This window comes from Dermacentor andersoni, chromosome 3 (assembly GCF_023375885.2).
Source record: "Dermacentor andersoni chromosome 3, qqDerAnde1_hic_scaffold, whole genome shotgun sequence".
Lineage (NCBI taxonomy): Eukaryota > Metazoa > Arthropoda > Arachnida > Ixodida > Ixodidae > Dermacentor > Dermacentor andersoni.
Genome location: NC_092816.1, coordinates 57489177 through 57516751, shown reverse-complemented (window position 1 = coordinate 57516751; position 27575 = coordinate 57489177). Strand labels below are relative to the sequence as shown.

Here is a 27575-nt window from a genome sequence, read left to right as displayed (position 1 = left end):
GCGCAAGTTTGAGGAAGCAATCCGGAGCGAAGAACTAGCTCCCCAACTCTGGGCCGTCCAGCAGGTCCACGACGCCGCCAGGAAACTCAACCTCCCGGTTCCGTCGTGGGAGACGCCCACTCCAGGAGAGCCTCAAAGCTCTCGTGGCCTGCAGGACCTCGAATAAAGTTGATTTCCTTCCTGCCTTCCTTTCTTTTTTATAGGGGAGGGGGAGGGGAACCCAAGGTAAATTTGCGATGCAAATAATACCCCTGTCACACTGGGAGCTTTAATGTCATTCGAATCGAATGGCATTCGGTGCAACGAATGTCATTCGCCCCCGGAGGTGCTACACTCGAAAAATTAATGTCATTCGGTGGCGATATCAATGGCGATGATTCCGAAAGAAACGTCGCAACTAAAGTAGAACAAGGTAGGTATGAAGTGCTTGCATAAGCAATCCATACATTTAAATATATTTTTGGGACGTCAGTTCACTGAAAAAAAAAAATATTTTAGCAATGCGTATAAAACAAGTTGTTCTATTTCAGACTATGTGGCCACTATAAGCCAAAACAAGGCTTAGCCACCTGAGCAGCCGATAAATTGAAAACAAACAAACTGGCTGACATGGCGACGCTGGACGACGACGCTGGACGACGACGCTAAGTTGCAGGAAGTGAAGCGATTAGTTGCTGCGTACTTTGCATTATGAGCAAGGCGTAATAATCAGAGGAAGCGATTAGACGTTCTATGGCCGACGAGCAGAGTGGCGGCGGCCAGACGCTGCTGAGCTGGAGAGTAACAACATTTTGCGACAGCCTACCGCACAGATTTTGTCTCTTTAAAGTAACAAGTCCATTAAAACACGCAAACTTTTATTATTTCTACACGAGTGCGGTTTTCAATTTGCAAATACTGCGTCCTGTTTTGCTTTGTTTCTGGGGTTGAGAGTACACATTCGCTCCGAGTGCGAAGCCGAGTGAGTTTCTCGAACTCATTCGATTGCCGAAGTCATTCGGTGCTAATGACATTAAATATCGCTGTGTAGCAACCGAATAATGTCATTCAATGCTAATGCCATTCGGTTCGAATGACATTAAAACTCCCAGTGTGACAGGGGTATAAGAAGGGGGGGGAGGGGGAGGGTACCTGTAGCACTAGCACAAATGTGAATAATGCCCACCGCTCGCCATAAAGACGCGTAAACCGGCAAAAGAGAAATGAAATACGGCGTACCTCACATGTACGCCTGCGAGATACACCTCTCCTTTACTTGACATCAAATGGACCATACACCTCTCCTTTACCGCATCAAATGGACCCGCGCTGGAATACAACTGCCAAGAACAAGTAAACAAGCGAAAGTGTAAAATAATGTGACTTCTAGTAGCGTTTCTTGAATTGCCTCTGTAAGAATTATGGAGAAATATATATTTGCGGAACCATCACAGGTTCTTTTGGATCCCTCGTTTGCAAAGTGCCAAAGCCGACTCGTATTGTTACTTGGGAAGTTCCGTAACGATGCGTGGCCCCCAGTCCCGCACAGCCGCGTGGAGATCAGGACGCTGCGGTTCTAGACGTACTGCGCCACCGTGAAAGGTTAGACAAACACCCACACAAGCACGGGTAGCGAAGTGGCTACGTCAGGCGGCTCGACTGATAACTGTATATAGAAGCGTCATTCAAAACACACGGAATCATTCTCCCCCTCCGACGGCGCATTCTCTACTTCCTTTTTAAATAAAAAGATGTTGATCCGTAAATATTTTCACAAGCAACGGTTAAATTCGTTAATTTTCACTTTTCCTTCCTGTTGGACTGTTGCCCCGGCTCTCTTCCTTAGTAGATCCTGCGCTCGGGTGATCGTAGCGTGCGTTCGATGAACAAGGTCGGCTGCATCGTGACTGGCGACCAGGAAGCGGCAGGGCGTTCTTTATCTCATCGGCAGCGCTCGGGGCAGCAGCATGCATTTTCGCCGTCATCCGACAGGAGCCGATCCTGTTTAGCGAACGCAAGATCTACTGAGGAAGTGAGAGCACAAGTAAACTGCGGCCTCCATTACAGCCCATGGAGAGGAGTAAATTCGACACGGCCAACGCCGTCAGTCGACGGAGTAGTGACACGCAGTATACGCGCCGTGGGCAGAAACTGAGGTGAACTGCCTGCACAAGAGAGTGCTAAAGGCAGAGTGCTGAAGAGCGGCACAATACCACTACGCGTCACGTGGCTTTTTTTTTTTTCACATTTCGCGGGCTTTTTTCTCTGCGACCCGGAAAAAAGGACTACGTGAGGCGTATCGTACAGGAAACAACTCGATCGGTGGTTTCTGAAGGTGCTCTACAAATCCGCGTGTCATTCTCGGGGTCCTCAGCCAATAATTAAAGAGTGTAAATAAACTCAATTAATTAGTGAGTTATGAGGGAAAGCAAAAGAAAAATGTCTGCGTTTACTATAGGCTATTGCGAATAGTATGCGCTCGGTGCAGTTCGCTTCCGACGCGCCGTTCATTTTTAAATTCGTGGCTCAAGTTATCTGGGACACCCTGTATAGACGCCGCGGCGCTCGATGTTTATGTTCGCGGCGTTACTTCTTTGCCTATGGCTCAAAAAAAAAAAAAAAAGAAAGAAAGAAAGCACTGCGACAGAATTCGGCAACGTGGCCGGAATTTGACAGCGTTTGCGCAACAGCCAACCTGCAGCCGCCGACAACTTTCCGTGGCAATGAAAAGGGGAAAGCTACGGAGGCAATGCGCGCTCAAGTGAGAGAGCGCTTCTGAATAGAGTCCCGCGTTCTCATCGACGTTAGTTTAAGCTGGGGAAGCGAAAGCATAAACACCGCGTTAGCAACAGTTAAAATAAGACAAGACAGACCACCGAATGTAAGTGTTCACTTATTCTGCGGCTTTTCCCTTCGGCGTCGGGGGCAAACGCCAAACCGTCGCACGTGGAAGCTGCGTCGATTCGGCGTCCGTTCCGAGCAACCGCAAGCACTGTCGAACGCTGCCAGGCGGGCTACCTGGCGCCGTAACACATGAGCAGCAGCCACGCGCCCGCAAAGCTTTCTCTTCGTCGCCGCAGAAAGTTGTCCGCGAGTAGAGGTCACGAAAAGCGCGCGCAGAAAACAAAAACTCTGTCCCACCGCCGTACAACACGTGCAACAGCGGTGTAGTGCGACCATGCTCGGCGGCGTAAGTGACGTGACAGAAAAGAAACGAAGTGTTACATAACGCCTGCTCGCGACAAGAATCAAGACTGCGCAAAAGCATGCGTCGATTCTCTCTCTCTCGTATCACTCGAACACACGCGCGTGCGGCACGTCATCGAGCAGTGCAAACGCAAGCCAAGACGAGTCAGCTGTACGCCTGCTTGCGTGTCTGCGTGCACGTAGAGAGAGAAGTGTGTGTGATTCTGTACACGCAAATAGGCGTACAGCTGACTCGTCTTGGCTTGCGTTTGCACTGCTCGATGACGTGTCGCACGCGCGTGTGTTCGAGTGATACGAGAGAGAGAGAATCGACGCATGCTTTTGCGCAGTCTTGGTTTTGTCGCGAGCAGGCGTTATGTAACAATTACGTTAACGTGAGGGGGGGCTCGCCCTGCGAGCAACGCCACTCCCCGCGCCGAACGGCTAAACTGCGCGAACCCAGCAACGTAACAGTCAATCGAAGCCGCGATAGGCGCAGCGCGCGCATGACACGCAAGACACTGCAGAAAAGGAGAAAAAAGCTCGCACAAATGTCTTAACGAGTAAACACCCAACGGGCGACAACGACTGTTCAGATCGCAGCGGCCTCAGCCTGCAACGTCTATACTTCGGGGCTAGTCGATAGTTGGTTAATAAAAAAAAATTACACTTGGTTAAACTGTGAGGTTAGACCTCTCGGAACTGCACAGTGGCTTATGAGGGGCGCCGTAGTGGGTTGAGTGCGTGCGTGCGTAACAGACACATACATTTAGCGCTACACATTTGCCCTCGCGGGGAGAGCAACAAGAACGCGTGCTGCGGCGCATGCGCACTCCGCGTCCTGCATGGGCCATCGAAAAAGGCGTGGCTTAAAAAGAAAGCCCCGTGCAGGCGTACATGGCGCGCCTTTATCGGGGCGTAAGCCTGTCCATTCATCGCGGCAGCGGTAAAAGCAGCGGCCAGCAGCCGACGCTGCGACGCGACGAGTTCAATGGACAAACCTGTTTCGCGTGCGCCGCAGTGAGCTTGCGTTTGTTCCTCGCACGCGGAGTGGTAAGGGAGGGGAGGAGGGGAGAGGAGACATAAAGTGAGAACGATGTCAAGCGCCCCTTTTGTCCAAACCGACGCAGCTCACTCGTGCCTTGGGCATTTTCCGCGCCGAACGGCGGGGGCCTTGCACTGCGTCACCTACTTGCCATACGCGTGCACTCGACGGACTTTCTACGCGGCCTAGAGCAGCGCAGATCTCGGAGGCCAGCGTTTTCTGCGGCGATGAAGGAGCGGCGAATCGCAGTGATGCGGTGGGAGAGGGTAGTTCGAGGCTGGTTAAAAGTGGCAACTCCCGCGATTTGTTTTCCGTGTCCACTGAGCTCAATCAAACTTTGAATATACGTTCTCTGTCGCACTCTGGTTATCTGAGCCAAACGATGTGACAGCAAGCCATCCATTTTTCCCGAAAATGAATTTTAAACATTGTTTGCGAGCTCCCGACAAGTGCCCGCGAATGTACGACATTTTACTGGCCACCCTGTGTTTGTGACGTCAGAGGCTACACCGCCACTTCGCCCAGAAACGACGAAAGCTGGCTCCTCTTTCTACGAGACCACGGCCGACAGTCATCGCTTTGAAAGACGTGATGACACCCGCGCTTTCATTCGTCCTGTTGCCGCACAATGCGTTGAGCCTGGGCACATTAGCTGCCTCGCACGGTGACGTACTTCTCTCTCTCTCTCTTTTTTTTTTTTTTTTTTGCGTAGCACCGCACGTAGTGTGTGTTTAGCAAGCACGCGTTCGTTCTGCGTGTTTACATTACGCTAGTGTCATCTGACGTCATCGACTCCGTGATCACACGAAGCAGCTATACCTGATTTGGTTTCGGGTACCTCGTTTATTGGTGTTATTCAAAATGACCGGCGAGTTTCTAAGCAAACTGAACCACCCTACCGGTGACAGGAATGTCAATGCCATTTGAAGGTGACGATATCGTAATGTGGTCAAAGAAACGCCGGAGTTGCGCTTTAATTCGTTTTGCGGGGTGCGCGTAAACGCTGGCGTATCGCACTGCGAGAGAGAGAGAGAGAGAGAGTCGACTGCCGCCGTGTCCCCTCCGCTACTCACTGGCGGAACGCAAATCGCAGGCCAACGCTGTCGCATCGCGTCAACGCGACGCGTTAAGAAATGCGCCACGCTACTGCGGTGGCATTCATGTAAACGCGGCTAGGAAAAGCTAGAGGGGGCGGCGGCTGTTCTCAGTTCTATATAAGGCAGACATCGATCGGAGTTCCCTGCTTGCTCTTGTACGCAATCATCATCATCATCAGCCTGGTTATGCCCACTGCAGGGCAAAGGCCTCTCCCATACTTCTCCAACTACCCCGGTCACGCATATACGCATATACCCTTGGTTTAGTTGCACGAAATTTTCTTTCACTCGTATGTTCAACTTTCTTTCCTCTTATTGTAAGATTGTCTGATATACTATGGTGTATACTGCCGCGCCGTACCATCGAAGCTTTTTCTTTTTATTTCGGTAACAGGTCATCCCGTTACACCGTTGCCCTATGGGACCTCCCTCACTGTACACACGCATCCACGAGGCCGTGTACACTGTGCGAACAAACGAAACGTTACAGGAAGAGATTCACAGCTACCCGCGGCGCCAGGTGTGCACAGGCTTGTTGCACACCCGCGGCAGGTGTAGGGGGGCGGTATGAGGGTAAACGACACAGGACAGTGACGCGGCCGAACACAAATAACAATTTCAAAAAAAAAAGTACGCATGGGGACTATACGGCGCTCAAAGACGCCCCGCATTCTCCCGGGGCGCCGAAGGGCAACAGTTACAGAGCCCGGCGTATACCCTCGTCGATCTCGAGACGAAACATGTTGCGCAACGCGCAGCGTCCGGCCTCGGGAGTAAATGATGCAAACTAATGCCTCGCGCAACACACACGCACGGGAGGGCAAACAGGTAATGAACAGCGCGGAGTGCCAAGACGACCCTGCTGATGTTCAATTATTTGCTTCTTTTGTTTCTCAGTTCGGTCTCCAGGCTTGAATAAACAATGAAAAAGAAAAGGAGAGGAAAAAGACTTCACAGGGCAAAAAAGCCAGAGTAATCGGTCTTGCCTCAAGGTATTAGCTCATTCATTATTTCTGGCTAAGCCAAAAGCCGTGCCACGCTTGCACCCTCTGCTCGCCTTGGGTGATCAGAAACGCCGTGTACCCTCTTAGTTCATACCTGCGATGCGCGGGCAGCGCTGTATCACGATCCTCCTCCTCCTTCTCCAAAATCCCTTCTTTTTTCCTTATCAACCTCCCATCGAAACAGCTACATACTTCGGCTCACCATATGGCCCTGCAGTTGTGCGGCGAATGCTACGTGGGACTCGGGTCAGCGGTGTATAAAAATCGTGCGTGACATTCAACTGACATTCAGCAGAAAGTCAGTGAACGCGACAAAGGTCAACAGGAACACAAAATTCCTATGGCGACATTTGCGAGGAACGCGCCAGCCAATCAGTAAACGAGAGCAGGCTGCGAGGTAAAGGACGGCTAAGCCATTGTGTGCTACTGCTAAATCCGTCCGGCTAGACGAGTTTGTTGGCAGTTTCTGATGGGGTCTACAGATACTTGATTCCCTAAAGATATCCGAGTATTGTTGCGTGTGTGTGCGGGGGGGGGGGGCAGGTCTTGGGAGGAGGGGAGTTGGCGTCTGTCCTTCCGTGTGTACACTACCCACGCGTGCGCCATGTATTTAGTTATTTCTTTGAAATTACCCCTAAATGTCCTCTTCCGAGGGTGATACATATTAGGACAGTCATAACATCAAGTAGCATATATTCGCAGGCTACATCCTAGACCGTCCGTGAAACTTTTCCATTCAGTGCGCGTCGCGCGAAGGCAGGCCGACGTCACGCGTACGATGGAGGAAGCTCCTTCTTCAGCAGGGGCCGAATTCACAAATCATTCCGCTCGCAAGTGCCTAAGTGCCGTCATTGGCCGGCTGCCGTCGCTTACAGTATATGCCGGACGTCCCGATTGGCTGTGGCATCTACTCTTGCGAATAGTTTCTCCTCGTAAGCACGCTCCTACGAATACGGTCCTCTGGTCGAGCTCGCCGACGAACCCGCCTGGCGTCTTTGTTTATTCAAGCGGACCGGCATTAAACCGACGCACGTGGCCCCACAGACGCGGGCACTTATCGGAGGAGTCATTTTCTTTATATATAACGGTCCTCCCATTCTGCGGTAAGGCGTGTGTGCGTCACAGAGACCGGTCAAGAGCTCCCGATTCGGGTCATTCGCCGAACACTGTGGGCGTCTCTCTCTCCATACCTCCCTCTGGGTCTCTGTCTCTCATCTGGATAAATAATGACACCGCTTGACATCCTTTTCGTAAGCTCGGACAGGAGCGTTCTAGCGAGAGGGTCTTACACCGCACCGAGGAAGCGTGGATTAAGACATATCATCCCCGACATATTACGGACGTTTGTTGATTCGATTCACTCAACGACCAGTCGCTCGTGTTATTTGAATTCCGCGCGCCCAACATGTGCAGACGTATCTCCATTTTGTTTTCCGATTTACGAAAACTCCGCGCTGACGTTTTCCTACGCTCCAGAGGCGCCACAACTTGCGAATGCAGCTTGAACCCATAAGCGCGTCTACACCCGTATATGCGTTTACAACGCTGCCTCCACGTTCGAGGGGGGACCGGGGGGGGGGGGGGCGCTCCCACTACAAACGCACGCACACACAGCACGTCCGAGCGCGCGCAGCCGAACGCTTTTCGCCCGACCTTGTACGCCGAAGCCCTTCGCTCTCTCCGCACAGTCTCTCCCTCCTCCCGACCGTTTCCTTCCCAAGGGCACACGTAGCAAGGCGACGCCGCGAGCGAGGCGCAACGTAACGCAAACGTAACAGGCAGCCCCCCCCCCCCCCCCCCCCCGCGGGATCACTCCCTCCTTCTCCGCCGCCGGTTTGCCCTCGCCCGAATCCTTTCTCGCTCGTACGAGACAAGCCGGCGCCGCTCGGTCGACAAACGCCGCTTTCGGCGCCGCCGAGGTCGCGTCCCTCGAAACGACCGAGCGCGCCAGTTGCGGCGGTTAACTATCAGTCAGGTGCAACTGCGGCAAGACAGGTTCGCGCGAGCGACCCAGCCTCGCCGCACGTCTAGGGCGAGAGTGCCGCGTGTCGAACAGACTGGGCGACGCCGGAACGCGCCGAGCACTGCACGGCTAAATGTGTGCAGTGCTGCGAAAGAATGAATGTACGGTGATTACTGGTGCTGTGTAGGCTAGAGAAGCAAAAGGGTCCTGCTAATCGTGGAGGGGGGGAGGGGGGCCGGTGTAATGTAACCATCGACGAGATTTAGGGTTGGAAACTCGCGAGTGGGCGAAGTCGTGCCGGGGGTGTCGGAGAAGAGGGCCAGCGACGACCGACCACTCGCCGGGATCCATCCGCCCAGTCGGTGCGTGTAAGAAATGTTCGCAATCTTTTTTTTTTTTTTTTAGTCCTACGATGTTGTGATTTAGATGAAAGGTTCATTAGTTGACTGGCTGACACGGCTACCAATAAAGACATGTACCGCGAAGGGCTACGATCCACAACCGAACTAGAACCAGCAGAACAGAAGCCAAAATCGTCCTTATGTTAATGACAATGGAAACAGAATAATGTGCAAACGAGCTGTCAGGCATTTAAAAAAAGGTGTGTGTGTGGGGGGGTTGGTTAACCATTACAATTCAGGAGGAAAAAAAAGCAAAAGTCCGGACAATTGACCGTCCCGGCTGGGTCAAGTCTGGACTCGGGACATTTATTCAAAAGTCGGGACTGTTCCACTGCAGTCGGAACGGTTGCCAACCACACATATTATACATTCCGATACCACTTCTTTTCGATCTTCCCTCATTGCTGGAACGAGTGGCTCTGCTCCGCCCGCGGTATCGCGACAACCAACCGCACCGAGGCGGTGTGTGATAAGAATAGAGCATATACAACCAATCAATGGAGCAGAAGAAATCGCTGCGTCGAAGCGGGAGAGAGGGGGACAAAAACGACGAGGGCGGCCGATAAGTCGAGCACGACGGGTCTGATATGCATGCATCTACTCTTGGCACACACGATGGCACCTGCATAACTTGTCGGACGTAGCAGGTCAGTGGCGATTTAGTGGTACTTGTGTTGACAGTACGGCGCGCCTCCTTGAGGTCCTGGATCCGTGATTTAAACCGAGTTCACTATATATATATATATATATATATATATATATATATATATATATATATATATATATATATATATATATATATATGCTATTCTAAGCTTTCACTTCTGTTGGTTTAACACAAACGGACTAGACAATGTAAATAACGACAACACAACAGGGGCGGTAGACACGTGCACAAAGCGTGCGGATACACACACACCTGCCAAACCGTTATACAGTGTTTCTTTTGTTTTCATCTCTCTCTCTCTCTCTGTATCTTTATCACAACGCTGTGCCGCTTGCGCCGACAATTTTTCAAGCCCTTTTTGAGTCATCGCGTCTCGAGCACAACTGCGCAGCCGTCGCGTAGTCGACGGCGGCGGCCAGCGACGCCTTCCGCTGCGGTCGAAGGCTTCGGCGGCACCGACCGGTTTCGCCGACGTGGCAGGCAGACGCGTCGGCGGCGTCTGCCTGTTTACCCTCCCCCCCACCACTGCCGGTGCTCCGCGAGCTACCGCGCTCAGCTGGAAGTGTTCGCTCGTTTTGCGGCTGCGCACCCGAATTTGGAACACGTGAAACAAGGACCGCATCGTTACAATGAGACGAGCGCTGTACTGACACCAGAGCGCGTACACTAGTTCCGCGGACTTTTTTGATCGAGTACGACCCCACCCAATCACCACCTTGTCAGAAGTGCGGCGGATACCATAACACTGCACATAACTATCGGAATGCCCACCATCTCCACTTCCACCCTCCCCCCCGCACACACACACACTTTACTTTCACCTCATCGACATCCACGACTGCGTGGCCGACTCGGGTCACCGCCTTTGGGTACGAAGTTTACCCGGCGGAATTTATCGGAGAATCACTGAAGAATAAACGCCACCGGGCACCTGTCCTCCACAAGATCACGGAATGAAACAACGAACGCTACCTAAACATTCTTTCTATAACAAAACGAATAGCTTTCTAGAAGTGTTCGGCCATTCCCATACATATACAATAATCGCCGATGTCTGCCGCAGATATCTCTTTTTTTCTTTTCTGGGGGTTTAGTCATTAATTTAGCGTGAAAAGAAAGTGACAATTCGAGAACGTCGTGCCAGTGCTCCGATAAACGTGAAAAAAAAAAAGAAACTCGAGGTCAAGGCGGTGTATACAGTCGAGGTAACGATCGCCTATTAATGAAATGATCCCCAAGGAGCCTTGCAGCTTACTGCGACGAACTAACCTTTCTATTTCCCCGAATCGCGAGAAAATGGAAACCAATGCATCGCGAGTTCTCGGGAACATCGCTAGCGTTTCGCACACAGCGTTCCGCTGCGGTCGCCCGCGAGAAGCGCCGAACGCTGCTGTTCGCCTTCGCCAGGCCCACAAGCCCGCACGGGACTCTCCCAGGACACCCTTTTCCTTATACCGATGCGGGCCAGCTAGCTCCTTGGAGCGCGAAGGACACGGGAAACGCCCCTTCCTATCTCTCTCTCTCTTTCTAGACCAGCGTCCGCTGCGGCCAGCGCCGCACTGTCTGCTAATGCCGCGCGCGAAACGAATTGCCCCACTGCTGCTGCTGCATACTCCGCGGCGACCTTCGTGCGCGATCCGGTAATCCCGCTAGGCCGCCCGCCAGAACCCTCCTTACTTTCTTTCTTTAGCGTGCGAAACCCCCGAAAGGCTCCTGGAAGAAAATCAAATCTCGAGACGAATGCGGGGGGTGGGGGGGGGGGGGGGGTGGGGGGTGAGGGGAGTGGAAGGACACAGTGCGTGCAACCACGCCACAATGCACCACCGACTGCCTGCCACTGCCAGTGGCGACAGGGAGTCTCCGGCCGGCGGCTTACAGCTATATCTCTCCCTTCTCTCTCTCTCTCCCCCCGTCCCGAACGCGCGAATGTGCTCGCCTAGGCGGCCAGTGCCAACTGGCAACGGCGATGGCAAGGCCGAACGTCAGCGAGTCAGCGAGTGGCCAAATGGAGCCCCGCATACATGACTCTCTCTCTCTCTCTCTGCACTGCATTCACGACGCCTTTCTCTCCTATAGAACGGCCCCGCTGCTCGAGTACGTCACGTTAGGGGGGGACGGGGCGCTTTGTAGAAATATTAAAGATAAGCCAGAGATAGAGGACGATGAGGATGATGAAGACTGCGATGGTGGCGAATGACGATAAGATGCTTACCCGTTTACCCCTTTGAAGAGGGGTAGGCTGCGCACGGCACCAACTAACTCTCTCGGGAGTTGCGCACACCTGTTGTCTTTTCTTGTGCCGTCGTCCAGCGCTCTTCCAAAAAGTTTCAATGCGCAACGAACAAGCTCATTTTCTACCCTTCTCTTTGACCAAGCCTATAGGAGCACGCTCGGACGCCGTGCGGTCGATCCTTGGCGAGGGCAAATATATTGGGCGCATTGCCTGGTCACGCACATCATCGGCCAAGAAAGCTACGCATACTCTGATGGACCAGAGAGAGGATATAGTTTGTACTCTAGGACTCTGTTAGATCATATAGCGCGATATTTTTGAGCAACGACGAAACACAATACGAAAAGCACAAGCGCTAACTTTCCTACTTATTCTTGTTGTTTTGTGTGTGTTTCTCCGGGTATTTATTCTGTATGCAGCTATAGTACTCTTGTTTTTCGTCGTCCTCCGAAAATTCTGCGCCAAAGAGCTAGAGAGTTATGGACCAGAGGATACGCTTACAGATGCACTGTCTGCTGTACGGCGGTGTGATACCTCTCTCTCTCTCTCCTTCAGTCTTTTCGTTCTTTCTTTCAATCCCCTTTCCCGTGCAGGGTAGCTAACCGGACGGCCGTCTGGTTAACCTCTTGCCTTTCCTCGCTTCCCCGTCATTCCATTACTAACCTCTGTTTGTACCTAAATACTCACACGCATCATAATACGCAAAGTGCCCACAGCAAGTTAACCTACGTGTCTTCTTACTGTCACTGAAGAAGTAACGCCTAACGAAACAAAAGCAATGGTTTGAAAATGAGCCCAAATTTGCGACGTCCCAACAACGTCATCAACTTGCAGGCGAAATTCATAATAATTAAGGGGGAAATAGAAAGTTTGGTCATTATTTACCTCGCAATGCTATCGTTCTGTTATTTTATTGCATTCTTTTTATATATGTAGCATTTAGTCTATAGCCTGCTTGGACACAAACAGTGGCCACCCACTGGAAAATCGGGTGCGGTCACCATACAAAGGCAGGGGAGGGTGAATAGACCGGCGACCGGTTTGGTACACTACCCTGCACCAGAGAAACGGGTTGTAGAAACAGGTACGGAGAGGCGAGGGCAGGCAGGTCAAGACAGCGGGCGAAGGGGGGGAGGTCGGGGTTCGCGACCCGTCGAAGGTACCGCCGCATGGCGCACGGGAATGGGCATGGGGAGCGCATGACACACACCGCTCCCCCGCTGCCGAACTTCAGTCTCTGCGCGTCGTCGAGGAGCCGCTTCGAAGAAAGGTGTTAAAAAAAGAAGACAAGCCGTCGCCGCGGGAAATTAGTGCCGGTAACACTGTGACACAGTGCTATAGCGCGGCGGCGACCCAACACGGGGTGGGGAGGGAGGGTAGCGTTGAAGAGCAGACAGGATGTGTCGAAAGGTTCCCGAGGCTAAATTAGTCGCAGTGGGGCTGTGGGGGGTGGGGGGGGGGGGCGAGTCAGGGGGGGGGAATATTTGCGCGACTCGGGTGTTCTCGGAACGTGCCGACGTCGCGGAGCGGCGGCGGCAACGAGGACATCGCATAGCGACTCGTCGGCGAGCTCGTCGGCTCTGGAAAATCGCAGTGAACGACGACGGATACGGCGGGTGACGAGACACCGAGAAGGAGAACACAACACGCGGGTGTCGGCCTCGTCGCAGAAAACGAGCGGTAGCTGAAGGTGACTCTCCTTACAGGTTACAAAAAGGACGAAGACGACGGTGAGATGGGGGGGGTCTAACGAGGCGCATTTGCGGCTTGCTACCCTACTCGATGGTCAGCAGAAGGGAGTGAAATGGTCTGAGCGAGAAACTTAATTTGCATCATGTCGGGGTATACTTTCACGAGAGAGATATATATAACTGGCTGAGCAGATACGGTTCCGCTACCGCCAGCGATGAGGTGTCTCTGGCTTTCATTCTCTAATCATGCGATATATATATATATATATATATTCTACATTTTAATTTAATAAACCCCGCTAATTTCTTTTTTTCTTATCTTCATTACCTGTTGCCCTCTTTTTGGCTGCTACAGCGGCATCAATACGTCGCCCTAACGTGCGTCCTTACGGATCTCGTTGGACGGAAACACTAACCGTTACCCGCCGTAAAAGAAAAAATAATAATAATAATGAAAATAAAACTGAGACGACGAACAGGCGAGAGCTGTATGCTCCGCGTCGTCTCGTGTACGTGTACCCTGCTTTCCACGGTGCCGTTCCGAGAATGAAGGACGGCGCAGCTGTTTGTAAGCCGGGTTTCGAAATTTTCCGAGCCCGGCCGGCGAGCACGCAAAGACCGAATAACGTGCGATCGTTGTCCTAACCAACACCGGCGGCGCTTCGAGGAGAAAATAAAACCACGTTTTACGCGTTGCTTACACGATCTCTATAGCTATGAACAAAAAAAAGAGAGAGAAAGAAAGAAGAATGTTAGCGCGTCCCGCGGGATGTCACCTTTTCCTCAAGGCACTCGCAGACATTCACCTGTGGCTTTATTTTTTTTCTCTCTCTCTCATTCGTTTTGTTCAGACAAGTGTCGCCCAGCGTGTTGCTTGTGTTTGATTTTGTGAACGTTTACCAGGTCATTGGCAAAACTCTTTCTTAATACGAGTCCAACAAGAACAGCACCAGCTGCTAAAAGAGCGATAACCCCTGAAAGGGTTCTCGCAAAGATTTCCAAATGCATCATTTATTCAGCTTACGCTGTAAGTCCTCGGAGAAGAAGACCGCGCAAGTCTCAACCAGTTGCCGTCGCGACGTCCACCCTCTTTGCTGAAGTTTCTTTATTCGTTGCTGCCGATTGCCCCGTCACATTTGATTTGAAATAGGAGCTTTTCCAAGTGGCATCTTCACGAGCTCTCCTTACCGTAGCTGCTGCTGCTGCCATGCCGGATTGTCACACACGTGACAGCACTCATATAACGAATCGGCTTACGTGCAAAGCATAGGCGGATCTCGGAGATGGTCTAATCACGACCTCCTAGATAAGAAAGCTTGTGTGAGAGGTGGTGTTCTGCAGCCCGCGGTCACGTGCTGTGGGTCTCCACGTCTTCCTTTCTTGAAAATCTTTATATATCCACCTTGCTCTCTTGAAGGTCAGACACATAACTGCTATAGAACGCACTGCAGAAGATTAATAGGTTTATAGCATTTAATTACACGCTTCACGAAAGCTTCGTTTCACACAGACGGCAACTTTTTCCCTGTATCTTCGAAGTTTCGTTTTCCATCTTTCCGTTTTTTTTTTTTTCACAATCTTCAACTGACGTTCCCCGACCGATTTTTCAGATCGCAGTACATAGCATGCAGTGTATCCTTTCTCACGTTGTTTACCTTTCAGTGTCGCTCAAGCTTTGCAAATAACATTTCTGTTATAACCTGGTCTCTATACACCCACATTTATTTGCCAATTCCGCACAGTAGCTACGTTTACGTGGACCGTACAAAGGCGATTCGACGGAGACGGCTATTCTATATGAAAACCGCTCGTCGGGTCCGTGAAACGCTAGTACGTCGGGTCGAGCGAGCGAGCGTAAAACCACCCCAGCAAGGGGTGGGTTTTACTCATCCAAACAAACCACTCGGCAAAATGCACTCAAGCGCGGCGGTCAACTCGACTCGACCGGCTGGCGTCCAGTTCGTGGAATGAAAGGACAGCAACAACAACGTCAAACTACAGGGTCCTGTAGTCATTCACCGTCCACAACACATTAACAACGGTTGCGACTCGTTTACGAGCGACAAGCAACACGTCTACGCCCACATCATGATCGGCCTCCCGGCATCACTTTCGAGCTCGAAATGCGTACGCGCACCGTGTTTCGTGCATAAGTAATCGGGAGCGACGACTATTACCGCCCATTTCCTTCTTTATTATTATTTTTTTTTTCTACGGAACAGCCGGCGAGCGGGCGTCAAATGCTCTCCACAACATGCAGGGTGGAGTACGGGCGTAACGCGAGGGGCAGTTAGAGAACCATCTCGTCCTCTACGCGTGTCCGAAAATGCAAATTAGCTTTCCCGCGCAAACGACGATGACGCCGATCCCTGCGCGAAAGCGCTCGCAATTCCAAACTAGTATAGAACAACTCGTGCGCAGGGGAACGAGGTCGCGCCTCCGTTAGGAGGAGAGGAAGAGGTCGTTTTCAGCGGAGAGCGGGGTAAGAGGTCGTTTGCAGTCTCCAGAACGTCGGCGTCGAGGAGACCGTCGAAACGAGGGCGGTGGTTGTCGCGGGGCATTTACAAGCACCGGGTGTTCTGGCTTAAAGAAAGGTACGGGTGGCAGCGGACGCGACAGACGGGAGAAGGAGGAGGGGGGTGTCAGGCAGTGAGATGGAAAGTGGCCGGCCCCGTAGTAAAACAGCGCACACCGCTTCGCGACCGAAATGACAGTTTAGACGACGCTAACCCATTCGTAAGCCCCCAAAGCACGGCAAAGTTCGCCGAGGCAGCAGCAGCAGCGGCGACGATTCCCCCACGATCCATCGTATCTCGCATCATATAGAAAAGAAAGAAATGCGCTCATGGCCCAATATACAGTGAGGGTGATTTAAGCAAAATATTTAATGCCGCCAACAACAAATCACCCAGTTATAAGGGTTAGGAACGCGAACTTCTCTTATTCTTCGCATCACATAGGAGAAACAAACAAACAGCGCCAATGCTCAAATCCATGAACTGACGATGAGGCACGGACAAGAGCCCACAATTGCGCACTTATGAGAGTGTTCAAGAAACATGAGCGTGCTACTCGGGCCAAGCTCCTCCGAAAATTATGTAAGGTTTCCTTTCACTAGATGCTATTCTTTTCTTTTTTTCATTATTCACTTCGCACGGCCGGCCGATACCAGCGATAACCCTGGGCGCCGCATGGGTCCACTGACATAGAGCGAAAAGGAATATCATCGGAACAGAATCACTATACGTGTATCCCTTCTGCACCCGTCCTCGCCTTACACGCCCGTCTCGTTCTACTACGTCTGCTCTCCAGTCCAGCACCGCAGTGTTGGAGGTGGCTGCCGCCTTGTGTCGCCGACGCGGCAGGCAGCAGAGCCCGGACGAGGGATCGATAAATGCGCAAAGCTGCCACAGCACTGGCACCGAGTCTGCACTGACGGCGGAGAGCCCTCCCTGTTCGAAGCCAGCCTCCCCTCCCGCCACAGGGCAACTCCTTCCGCCGTCCCCTCCCCCTCGCCTGCGCCTTTGCCAGCGCGCCGCGTACCTCCGCTTTCGCGCACTACAATGTGCTACACGAGAACAGCAGACGACAGCTAAACGGTTCCGCTACTTCTGCTACGCGAGCCTCGCGCTATGGGGGCCAGAAGACCCGAGAATCGAGGTACCGCAGCGTCTAAACGCGCCAAGGTCGTTCCTGTGGCCTTCGGGCGCGCTCCTCCCTCGCCGCATCTACATTGCGAAGAGGGAGACGGAACGGCAATAGGGAGGGGGGGAGGCTTAGCTTAACCGTCGCGGCGCGCGCGCGCTACCTTCCGCGCTGGCGCGACACGCATCAGTAAATGGCGTGCATGACTTCTGTCGGCAGCTAAAAAGAAGTGCGAATCGTACTATCTCGAACGTGAACTATGCATAGTGTCCGTTTCCCATCGGCTTCGGGGGAGATGGGAGAACGATCGCAGGACGATCGTGTCGGTCGCATCCGCGCAGGGGTTTGGCGATAGAGCCGGCGAGTTCCGAAACAGGCAGGCTCCATCTTCGCGGTAGACCAGCCGCCGTGGTGCGCGCTGCCATTTCTGGCCCCCCAACACGGCAATGCGTTTGATCTGGCCGTCAATGCGTCCACTCGCGAACGCCACGCCGATCCGGTATCATGAAAGCTCGTCGTTCCTCAAGGCAGGGCGACGCGACGCTTCTATGCCAAAAACAGTGACAAATCTGCACTAAAACAAGGAGAACCCGACAGCCCGTTCTGCATGCAACGTAATTTCTCTCCCTTATTCCTCCCTTTCGACGTTCGGCAAAGGTGCCGACTACGCACGACAGCCGGACGTGAAAGTGAACGTCGCTGCCTTTGTTCGCGGGACTCTCTCGTTCCATAAGATCGAACTAGTTATGTGTGATATTGCAACGAAATGGTTTAGCGACGGCAGCAGCCACACTACACCTGAAGCGGCTATAACACACACACACACACACATGAACCACTAGTTGCGTTTGAAATCAGCGTGGCAGGGATTCGCCGGACAAGGGCCGGGGACGCGCCGCGCGCGTAGCGCGTGCTGGTTCGGCTACTTGACGAGGTGCTACTGGCGAAGGCGCCGTAATTAACGCAGGTCGCATCACACTGCGAAGTTTGATATCGCGGCCCGGGGGCCACCACCTACACAGCGGAAGAAGGCGTGCGGAAGCGAGACTCGCCTGTTTCCGCTTGGCGGCGTCGGGGAACTTGTCCTTGAACTGTCGCAGCAGCGCGCGCATGGCGTCGGCGTCCTCCAGCGGCTCGCGGTCGTCCAGGAGCAGGTAGTTCCGCCAGCGACCGGAGTCGAAGCCCCAGTGGCAGGTGCGCCTCTCGCGCGACCCGTGGCCGTGACACACAAAGCGGCGCGGCGAGTAGAGCAGGCCGCAGTCGCCGCACCGCACCATGGCCGCCTCCAGCCACAGCACACCGGAGGCGCCGCCGAAGCACTCGTGGTACACGGGCACTACCACCATGGGTCCCGGGTTGTTCAAATCCGCGGGCGCCGGCGTACCGGCGTGAAGCAGCGCCGCGCACAGTCGCTCGGCGTCCGACTTGGTGATGAGGCCGCAGCTCGGCGCGCTCGTAGGGATCACGCCGGCCCGCTTGAGCACGTCCAGCTGTTCGGGATTGCATCGCAGGCAGAAGATGTGCAGGTCGTCGCACACACTGTTGATCTGAGGCAGCGATAGGTCCGTGAGCACCGTATTGAGGATCTGCGGCAGGCAGAGCCGCTGCTCGCCGCCCACGGTGAAGCAGGAGATTGTGTTCCACTCGAGCTGCGTCTCGTCGCGCTCGCTGCCCTGCGCCTGGTCGGGCGGCGTGAGCAGCGGTGGTTGTTGGATCGCCGGCAGAGCGGGCGCCTCGAGCGGCTCGTCTTCGTCGGCGAGGCCGCCCGGATCGGCGGCGGCTGAGGCCGCCATGAGCGCGGGCGGTCCCTGCAGGCTCGACACGGCCGACGCCTGGTAGCTCTTGAGCACTCGCTTCAGGTGCGGGGTGCAACCGCCGCCGCCGCCGCCCCCGCTGGCCGGGGGCGCCGACGTCTGTGCGGTGGTGGTCGTCGTCGACGAGGCCATGGCCGCAGCACCTCCGGCGCCGCCGCGGCGGTCATGGAGAGCCCGCATCCAGCGCCGGCAGTTCGGGCCGCGCAACGGCGGCGGCAGCAGCAGCTCGCACACGCACCACCGCCACGATCATCGCTGTCCGTCTGCTGCGCCGAAGGCTGCTTTCAGGCCCCGCCGCCACCTCCGGGGAGAGCGCTGCAGTCGGGGCGTCCGGCTCTTCTGTCGGGCGCGCGCAGCCCCTTCCGCACGCGCCGTCTCCGGTCGGCTGCTGCCACAACCTATTTGTTTGTGGCAATATTGCAACGCAAATTGCTTCGTTATAAAGGCAATATATCCTGGCCAGTATCCGTGGACGAAAAACGTCGAAGAATCACTCTACACAATTCTAGCGGTCTCAACGCTGATGCACTTTCCACAGCGGTGCAACAATGCAGAAGGCGAACGTGGAAGTCGTGCGGTCGGTCAGCCGCCGCACTAGCGAAATCCGATGGTCAGAAAGTTCGTTTCACACTTACTGTCGCAGTATATCCACAAGGAAATGATTCCATGTGCGCAGAAGGTTCCAGTATATCCGTGGCCGACGCGTTCGGCGAGAGTCGACCGCAGGCGCACGAATGGGTGCCTGCCGGCCGTGTTGCAGCAGCAGTTCTTGTTTACGTCGCCTAGCAGACGGCGGCGGCAGCCCTTTTCGAGAGGAGGTAGAGGAGGTCCGACGAGCAGCAGCCGCCGCGCCACCAGCCGACGGCAGCAGCAGCCGCGCGCAACGTGAATATACAAGCAGCAACGATGGCACCGCGCAAGAGGAGGACGTTGTAAAGAACGGGGGGGGGGGGGGGGGGGAGTTCTACGTCAGAGAAAACACCCAGGCAAAGCGAAACTCTGCAAAAAAAAAATATGAAGAAAAACAGAGGGAACTCGGTGCGCGCGGTGAAAACGCAAAAGCCAAACACAAGACCCGTTCACGCCATCCGCGCGGCAGCGGCGGCTGCGATGGAGGAAAGAGGCGGCTGTTCCCTCGAGTCCTCGACACCCCCTCCGTCCCCTCCAGATTGTTCGTTGGCTTTCCTTTGGTGTTTATTTGCCGCAGCCCACCCTCCTCTTCGGCCCGCTTGCGGCAGTGGCTCTCTACGTGTCCTTTCCCTCTCCCAGTCGGCGGCGGCGGCGGCGCACAGACGCCAGACTGCGCTGCCGTGTTTTGTCTGGCTGCCAAAGCGAGCAGGCCCAGCGCAGCAGATATGCGTCACGGTCACGTGGGGTCTCGACGTCACCATCGGCGCGCCGCCGCCGCGCTCGCTTGCGCCGCTTCCTCTCTCGCCTGCCTAGACAGACGTACAGACGTACGACCTTCAAGAGCGGCCCCGCCTGCGTTCCCCCCTGCCGCAGCCCCCTCCCCGCCACAGCCGCCGGCGCTCGCTATGCAGCAGTTCCCTAGCGCTCGCGCGGCGGCCGCATCTGCCGGCGCACCCTTCTCCGCCAGTTGCGACTGCTACGACGACGATGGCGAAGACCTCCTCGCGCCCGCCGCTGTCTTTTTATCGCTATTCCTCTTCCTGGCTAGCTAGCCGCCGCCGTGGCCTCTGGCTGGCCAGCGCTTTTCCAGACGCTGTTTTTATGCAGCGCGCGCGCGCGCGCACCTTCTCTCGTCTTTCCTGCCACGCTCCCGGAAGCTTTCGTTCGTCGCTGGCTGCCTGGCGCTCGTTTTCGGACGCGCGCTCGCGAGACCGTGCGGTATCTTCTTGGCTGTCTGCTGCGGAGGGGGCGAGAGGAAGCAGAAGGGGTGAGGAAGACCGGAGCGCGCGAAGCGCTGCAGTGCGCGGCAAAGCACGTCACCGTCCCGGGTCGACAGTAGTCGCGCGAGGAACAGAATTAATGGCCTCCCGGGGGGAACCGGAAACGGCCGAGACGAATAGACTTTGGGGAAATCCCCAAGGCTGGCAGTGTGCGGAGCTGCGTAAGGCTGCCGCTGCGAGGCAGTGAACTGCTCAAGTCGAGAGCACTGTCGCACTGAACCGGTCGGTTTGCTGAAACACAGAGGAAAGCGCCCGAGGGCCGCTGTGTCGTTTTCTTGTACTTCTCCCTTCACCCTTAATAAGCTATTTTTTTTTTAATTGAGATGATGTCGAACCCAGAAACACTAGCAGAAATACCTCAGTGTACCCTACATCCGCGCAGTACTCTGTTGACGCCACCGAAATAGGAACATTGCAACTAATGGGGTGCGTGGCCTTGCGGCCTCGGTTGTGCAAGCTCGTACTTATGAAACTATAGTATGAAAGGCGCATCGTTTTGCATAAAGGATAAACTACTTGTGAAAGCTTTACGTACTGTCTCCATACATCGCAAAATGTTTTGCAAGTAAACTACACTCGCAGAACCGTTCGGTGCGTACAACTAATTGGGACGTTTATGCAACGACTACCAAGCTTTCAGACTCTAGTTCTATTCACTCAAGGCGAATCTCCGATTTTGGATACAGTTCTGGCCATGTCGTGATAATTTATTCGAACTAAAGCCTCCAGCTCCGCATATGTTGAGCGAGCTTATGTGTTTGTTCTCGCTTGTGCATTTTTGCGGGAGTATGCATTATTAAAAATGTAAAGAGGGGAGGGCTATTTGATGCAAAATGGATACTTTACTGGTATCATCCGCAGCCGTCAAAATTAACCACAACAGCCTCCGATATGATCGTGAACTAGCGATATTTTGCTTATTATCTTCTAATTAATGCCTTTAGCGACAATATTGTAGTTGCAGAATGGAAGCCAGCCAGTACTCAGAACACAATCATCCTTGTAAACACTCCTGCAAAGGCCCGAAAAGGGCTTGCAGCATGTTTAAATAAATAAAATAAACAACTGTCTGCTAGAAATATTGCACCCTGTGCCAGCTTCAAGAAATAAGCACTCAACGCCTGCACTGCGAAATGCATTGTGCTGTGACAGCTAACAGTTTCAACTACTGACGTTTTTCGACAGGAAACACATTAAGTAGAACATCGTCGCATTTTAACGTACACTTCGCGTTCGTATCTTTCGCGACTGGTACCATAGGCATGAACATTTAGCGAAAATTAATGTTTTATGTATTCACTGACTGCAATTTCATGATCAGAAAATAAATTGTTTCAGCAAACGAATATAGGAACTTTGCGAGCCATGATTACAATGCAACGCTATTAGGGCGATACAATTCCAGCTACCGATCGCACGTGGCTTGAATTGTGTTCACAGAAAGTGTTCTGAGTTCGAGCGTTCTATAAACGTTGCTACTCAGACAGACAAACACGAAGTATGCAGTTAGAGCACGCTCCTTAAGTAAATAGTTAAAGACCTACGTTTTAGAACACATCGATTAAGGCAGAGGCGTCAGCCGACAAATTAAGGTATGCCTCAAATTTGTGCCACAAACACGAACACCCGAGTGCGGAGCAATGGGAGAGTCGGCTCACCAGCAGCGAGCTCACAGCCCAAAGGGCCCTAGTGCAGCACGCGAGCGATGCAGCACGACTCAGTGGAGCCTTGGAATAGGGGCCCACCCTTGCTGAAGAGGAGTCTCAAGTCGCCAGCGCCAAGAAGATGAAGACGACGGAGACCTCGTAACCGCGAAACTCTTGAAAGACTCAAAAGTTTTCACTCACTCACTCACTCACTCCGCGCTATTAGGGAGTTTTAGATTTTGCGTATACGCAAACTTAGGGGACGCAAAACCGCCGGGCTCATACGAAATAATACAAAAGGAGTACGAAACAACGCAAAGTCGGGCGTTCTCTATTAGGGAGCTTTAGAAATGTGGCACCCAAAGTTAGGCGACATTCACTGTTGGTCAGGCTTGTATACCAAAGGTGCACAATGTAGCTCGGGTTTTGGTGTACCCAAAGCCGCTGCTTGGGGGCACTATTAACCAAGCTATTTCATTTAGGGAGTTTTTAGAAATAGTTGATCCGAAGTTCGGCAACGTAATCCACCAAGCTTACAGAAAGCGCAGTGCCTATGTACAACTGCGTTTGGGTTTTGACGTGCGCAAATTGGCTCGGGTACACGCTGTTTCTAAACCCGGTGCCTATAGTATCTTGATTTGCAAAATTAAGTGATCAGGGTGGCTGGTGTAGTTGTCTAGAACCGAATATGTATCGTACAAATCTGCCGCGTTATACATACAAGCCTTAGCAAGAGCTCTGCGGCCCCACAACAAGTCAACCAACCACACGCGTCTTCCTCGAAGCATATTAAGTGAGGGTTACCTTGCCCGCAAGCTGAACAATTTCGCACAAGTGTATAGTAACTTACCTGCGCAATTTGTTTTTAGAAAATTTAGTAATGGGATTTGACGTGGCCGTAACCACGACCTGGTTATGAGGAACGCCGTAGTGCATGGGGGGACTCCGGAAATTTTAATTACCTGGAGTTCTTTAACGTGCACCTAAATCTAAGTACACGGGTGCTTTCGCATTTCGCCCCCATCGAAATGCGGCCGCCGTGGCCAGGATTCGCTCCTGCGACCTCGTGCTTAGCAGCCCAACACCACAGCCACTAAGCAACCACGGTGGATACGCAGTCGATTGTCGGTCGAGTCATGAAGGAATGACACTTGCGCAAAACTTTATGCAACTACAATTTACTGCCACCCGTGTAGCACTCACCTTCGCCATCGTGTGATAACTCTACACCCGTGAGCAAAAGTAAACGGACTACAGGGTCCCCGAAAAAAAAACTAAATTTCCTTGTATTTAACATGCACAAACTGAAATTGACGAGTACACTGGAAAGTTCACAACGCCGAGTTTGGACCGCAGTGCTCAATTTCAAGTTGCATTCACAGGCAGAATAAGAAAGAAGGCTTTATCGCGCAATCCCTGGTCCGTATGCGTTTGCTCACGGGTGTACGTATGTATGTACCTTCCTTCTGCTCGCAGTAGCGTACGCTGTAAAATAATTTACACCCTTTGAAGCGAGCAAGGGTGTAAATGTGTTTATAACTCACACTCTTACGGTGTGATTTATATAAATGACACCCTAAGGGTGTGAGTTAGAGACACACGCCCTTTTTTTACTTTTAGGGGTGTAAATTATTTTACAGTGTATGTGATTATCTTGCGTTAATGTCTCAAAATGTCTTATAACTGAACAGAACACCTGAACTTGCTGTGTTCTACAAACTAACGGTAACTCGTTATAATCATTCTCACGGCGCCGCGCATTTCCTTCTTCAATGAGCCCGTTTTCACAATCGCCATTTTCGACGCCTGAGCTAAGCACTGCATGGTGACCCGGTCACAGTTGGGGCGTTACACAGAAAGGCGCATAGTATATATATATATATATATATATATATATATATATATATATATATATATATATATATATATATATATATATATATATATATATATATATATATATATATATTCGGGAGCGCCTCGGAGTGGAGGCGGGGCAAGCGGTGTTTCTTTCATCGTCTCTCTCTCTCTCTCAATTTTTACATGTGTCGGCTCGTTGTCTCCTCTAAAGCTTTCTGGACAGACTGACTGACTGCCAGGCTTAACACCACCTTGTTACTCTTGACCCGCCTTTCCTGCACAGTGGCGGTCAAACCAGACGCAAATTCTGAGTAGCTACTCCGGCCTTTGACCTCTGAAACTAACAAGGGCTATATGTGGACGGGACAAGGGTGTGTTGACCTCTGAGCCGGCGACGGGAAGCTTTCCAGTACGACGCCGCTGTTGAGACAGGAGCCGTTTGGGGTGAACGGTCTGAGTATAGAATCGGGCTTAGACCAGAGGACATCGTACCTAACACAGCGACGTTACCATGGCAGTGCGTCGACGACGTGCAGGGGTTGACGTGAGCAACAGTGCAAGATGCACTGTTGGGACCGGGCACTCACGGAGAAGGTCCTACTGGAAAGGGAGCTTACGCCCTCGTCGGAGCCAGTTCCGACTGTGGTTGATTCAAGGCAACTGAAGGTTGCAACTGATCATCGATCAAAAAAAGAAATGCAACGTGCACATCGCATCGATCGTCACTCCCGGAATCGATCCCGCCCCGTCGCAGCAAAATTTACTTTCCATAAAACCAAACTAAACATCCCTTCGAATGGTCGAAAGCTGGTTACAGCGTTAATGAAGACTTCTCGCGGCCCGTTCGAAATTCCCCCCCAAGAAATCTCGCTGCGTTCGCAAAAGGTAAGTGCATTCCGTTTTCTCTCCGCTTTAAGACTTCGTTCTTTGGTACAAGGACGTACATTTTTTTGATGCCACCTCGAATAGTGTGAGAGGTAGCATAGCAGTTACATCACCACAAACAGGACACCGGCATGCTACAGAAGTAGCGCTTCACTTTCTATATAATATAAACCAACTGGGGCAGTTTCCTCCCAAAGCGCGAATTGGTGTGTAACAACGGGTAGTTACATAATACCACTAAATTAAATGTGGCTGATCAGCGACGTTGATAGCGAATTCAGTTCTAACAAAAAAAAAAAAAAACCGTGGTGGTGGTGGTGGTGGTGGTGGTGGTGGTTGTGGTGCATGAGTCGCTGTTCGCGAACATATTTGCCATGCTCGCTAATTAACGTTACGTCAGATCTTGAGATGTATGGGCGATAATACGTACCTATTAAAAAAAGTGCTACTTGGTGTCTGTTATAGATCCCCCAGTGCCACTTGTGATTTTTGCCATAAAATGAACAACATCACAATCGAACTGGTAACAGCCCGCACAAACGCGCAAATCCTACTCTTCGATTATTTTATGACTAGCCGCAAATAGGCTGGTGTAACATAGAATTACGATTGGTATCCGAAGACACAGAGACAGAGAAGTTGGTCGATTTCTGCCTTAACTTTAACCTTTCCCCAGCTATAGTAACTTAACCAACCAGTATTTCGCAGCAAACTGCTAACGTCCTCGATCGCGTACTATAAACCGGCCACCCTGACAGCCTTTCATCCATTTTGCTATTTAACCGAAATCAGCGATCATAAAGTCATCTATGCCACTTTTTCGTTTGCTGGCACGAGATACATCTAAGGGAACAATATACAAACGATATTACGAAGCAATAACTGAAGCTATAAATATACGTTCTTTACTACATTTGAATCAACTTTCCAAGACCATTCCGTTAACAGCAACTGGAGGCGCTTCAAAAACAAACTAAGTGAACTTACAAACAAATTAATTCCTAAAGGCACCTTTCGTTCCTTTCAGAAAAAAAAAGAGCATTGTTCACGAAAGCCCTAAAACGCCTAGAAAAAAAAAAAAGCGTCTTTATCACGTTGCCAAGCAAAGAGGACGCCCATGTGGGTGGGATAAATATTACGAAGCTAAAACATTAACTTCACTGCGTCATGCTAAACGCTCCCTTTACCACGGGGATCTACCAAACCTATTGGTTAATGATCCGAGGCGATCTTGGAGGGTCGTAAACAATAACGAAACGCGCACTATTAGGATAACTAACGAATCGAACGAAATTATTGGCGATTCTGATTGCGCTGACATGTTTAATTCCGCCTTTGCTAGTGTGTTCACTACAACGAATCTGATGCGCCTATATCGCGATCGCTTTTAATTAGCATAAACTCTTCAACTCCAGCCATCGTTTTCAATGTAGATGATATTTGTGTGGTCATCGATCGACAAAATCAAGTGTTCGTCATCTTCCGGCATAGACGAGATCAACTAAAAAAAAAAAAAGACACTCAAAGCGTATTGCCGCAGCATATCTCTTTTATATTTGCCCACTTTCTTTCTTCGAGTTTCGATCCAGATGACTGGAATATGGGGACGGTCGTTTCAGTCCACAAATCGGCTAACAGAAACTCACCACTAAATTATCGCCCAATCTCCTAAACAAGCGTCCCTTGCAAAATCATGGTACACGTCATCTACTCTCTCATTATGAATTTCCGTGACTCGAATCACTTATTTTTTTTTTTTTTTTCATGATATCGCCCTAAAGTATTCGGAGCTTCTGTAACACCACCGACTCAGCAAAAGAACGTACGCTTTACCACACAAGAATCTGAGCAAAGCGGAAGAAGTCATCCTGCGCCGCCTACAGACCAACACCTACGTGCACGGAATAATCATGCACTGACTGTATCCCACGCAGTACTCGTACACATGCCCCCATTGCGACGTTCCAGACACCCTGCAACACATGGTCCAGGATTGCCCACTGCGTGACACATCCACAGACCCTACCTCACCAGCTCCACAAGACGACTCCAAAGAAAGCCGCCCCATAGAAGCACGAAAAGAGCGCCCCAACTCACCGCAGATCCATACGATAACTGAAACGTGGGAGGCCAAGCTTTCCTCCGATGACCCGGACGACCAACGCAGTCTCGTCGCCCGGGCCAAAGAGGCAGCCCAAGCCAGAGGGTTCTTGGAATAAGGAATCCTCCCACCTAGGGTGAACCGGGTTCTGACTCGGTTTACCGTTTCGGAAAATAAAAGTTTAGTTCTCTCTCTCTCTCCCTTTCAGCACGGACTTTGCAAAGGTTTCTCGTGTGAGGCACAGCTAGCGATCTTCCTGCACGGTGTTCACACTAACCTTGACATTAACATACAAACTGACACAATTTTTCTGTGTTTATCTAAATCGTTCGATAAAGTCCCTCATCAGCGTCTAATATAGAAACTTACAAGACTTAATGTACATCCTGATGTCTTGAATAGGATTATAGAATTTCGTAGTAACCGCTCCAAATCGGTCATGATAAAT

The 27575-nt window shown here is 52.0% G+C and overlaps 1 protein-coding gene across 1 annotated transcript in view; it reads right to left on the bottom strand.

Moving 5' to 3' along the window:
* The window catches only part of Snoo (Sno oncogene), a 179727-nt gene extending 160057 nt beyond the window's left edge, over positions 1 to 19670 (bottom strand). The window contains exon 1 of the mRNA XM_050195456.3: positions 17964 to 19670. Within this exon, the coding sequence (XP_050051413.1) occupies positions 17964 to 18905 (942 nt within the window). The 5' untranslated portion in view covers positions 18906 to 19670. The remainder of the gene's footprint in view (positions 1 to 17963) is intronic.
* Positions 19671 to 27575: the final 7905 nt, after the last annotated feature.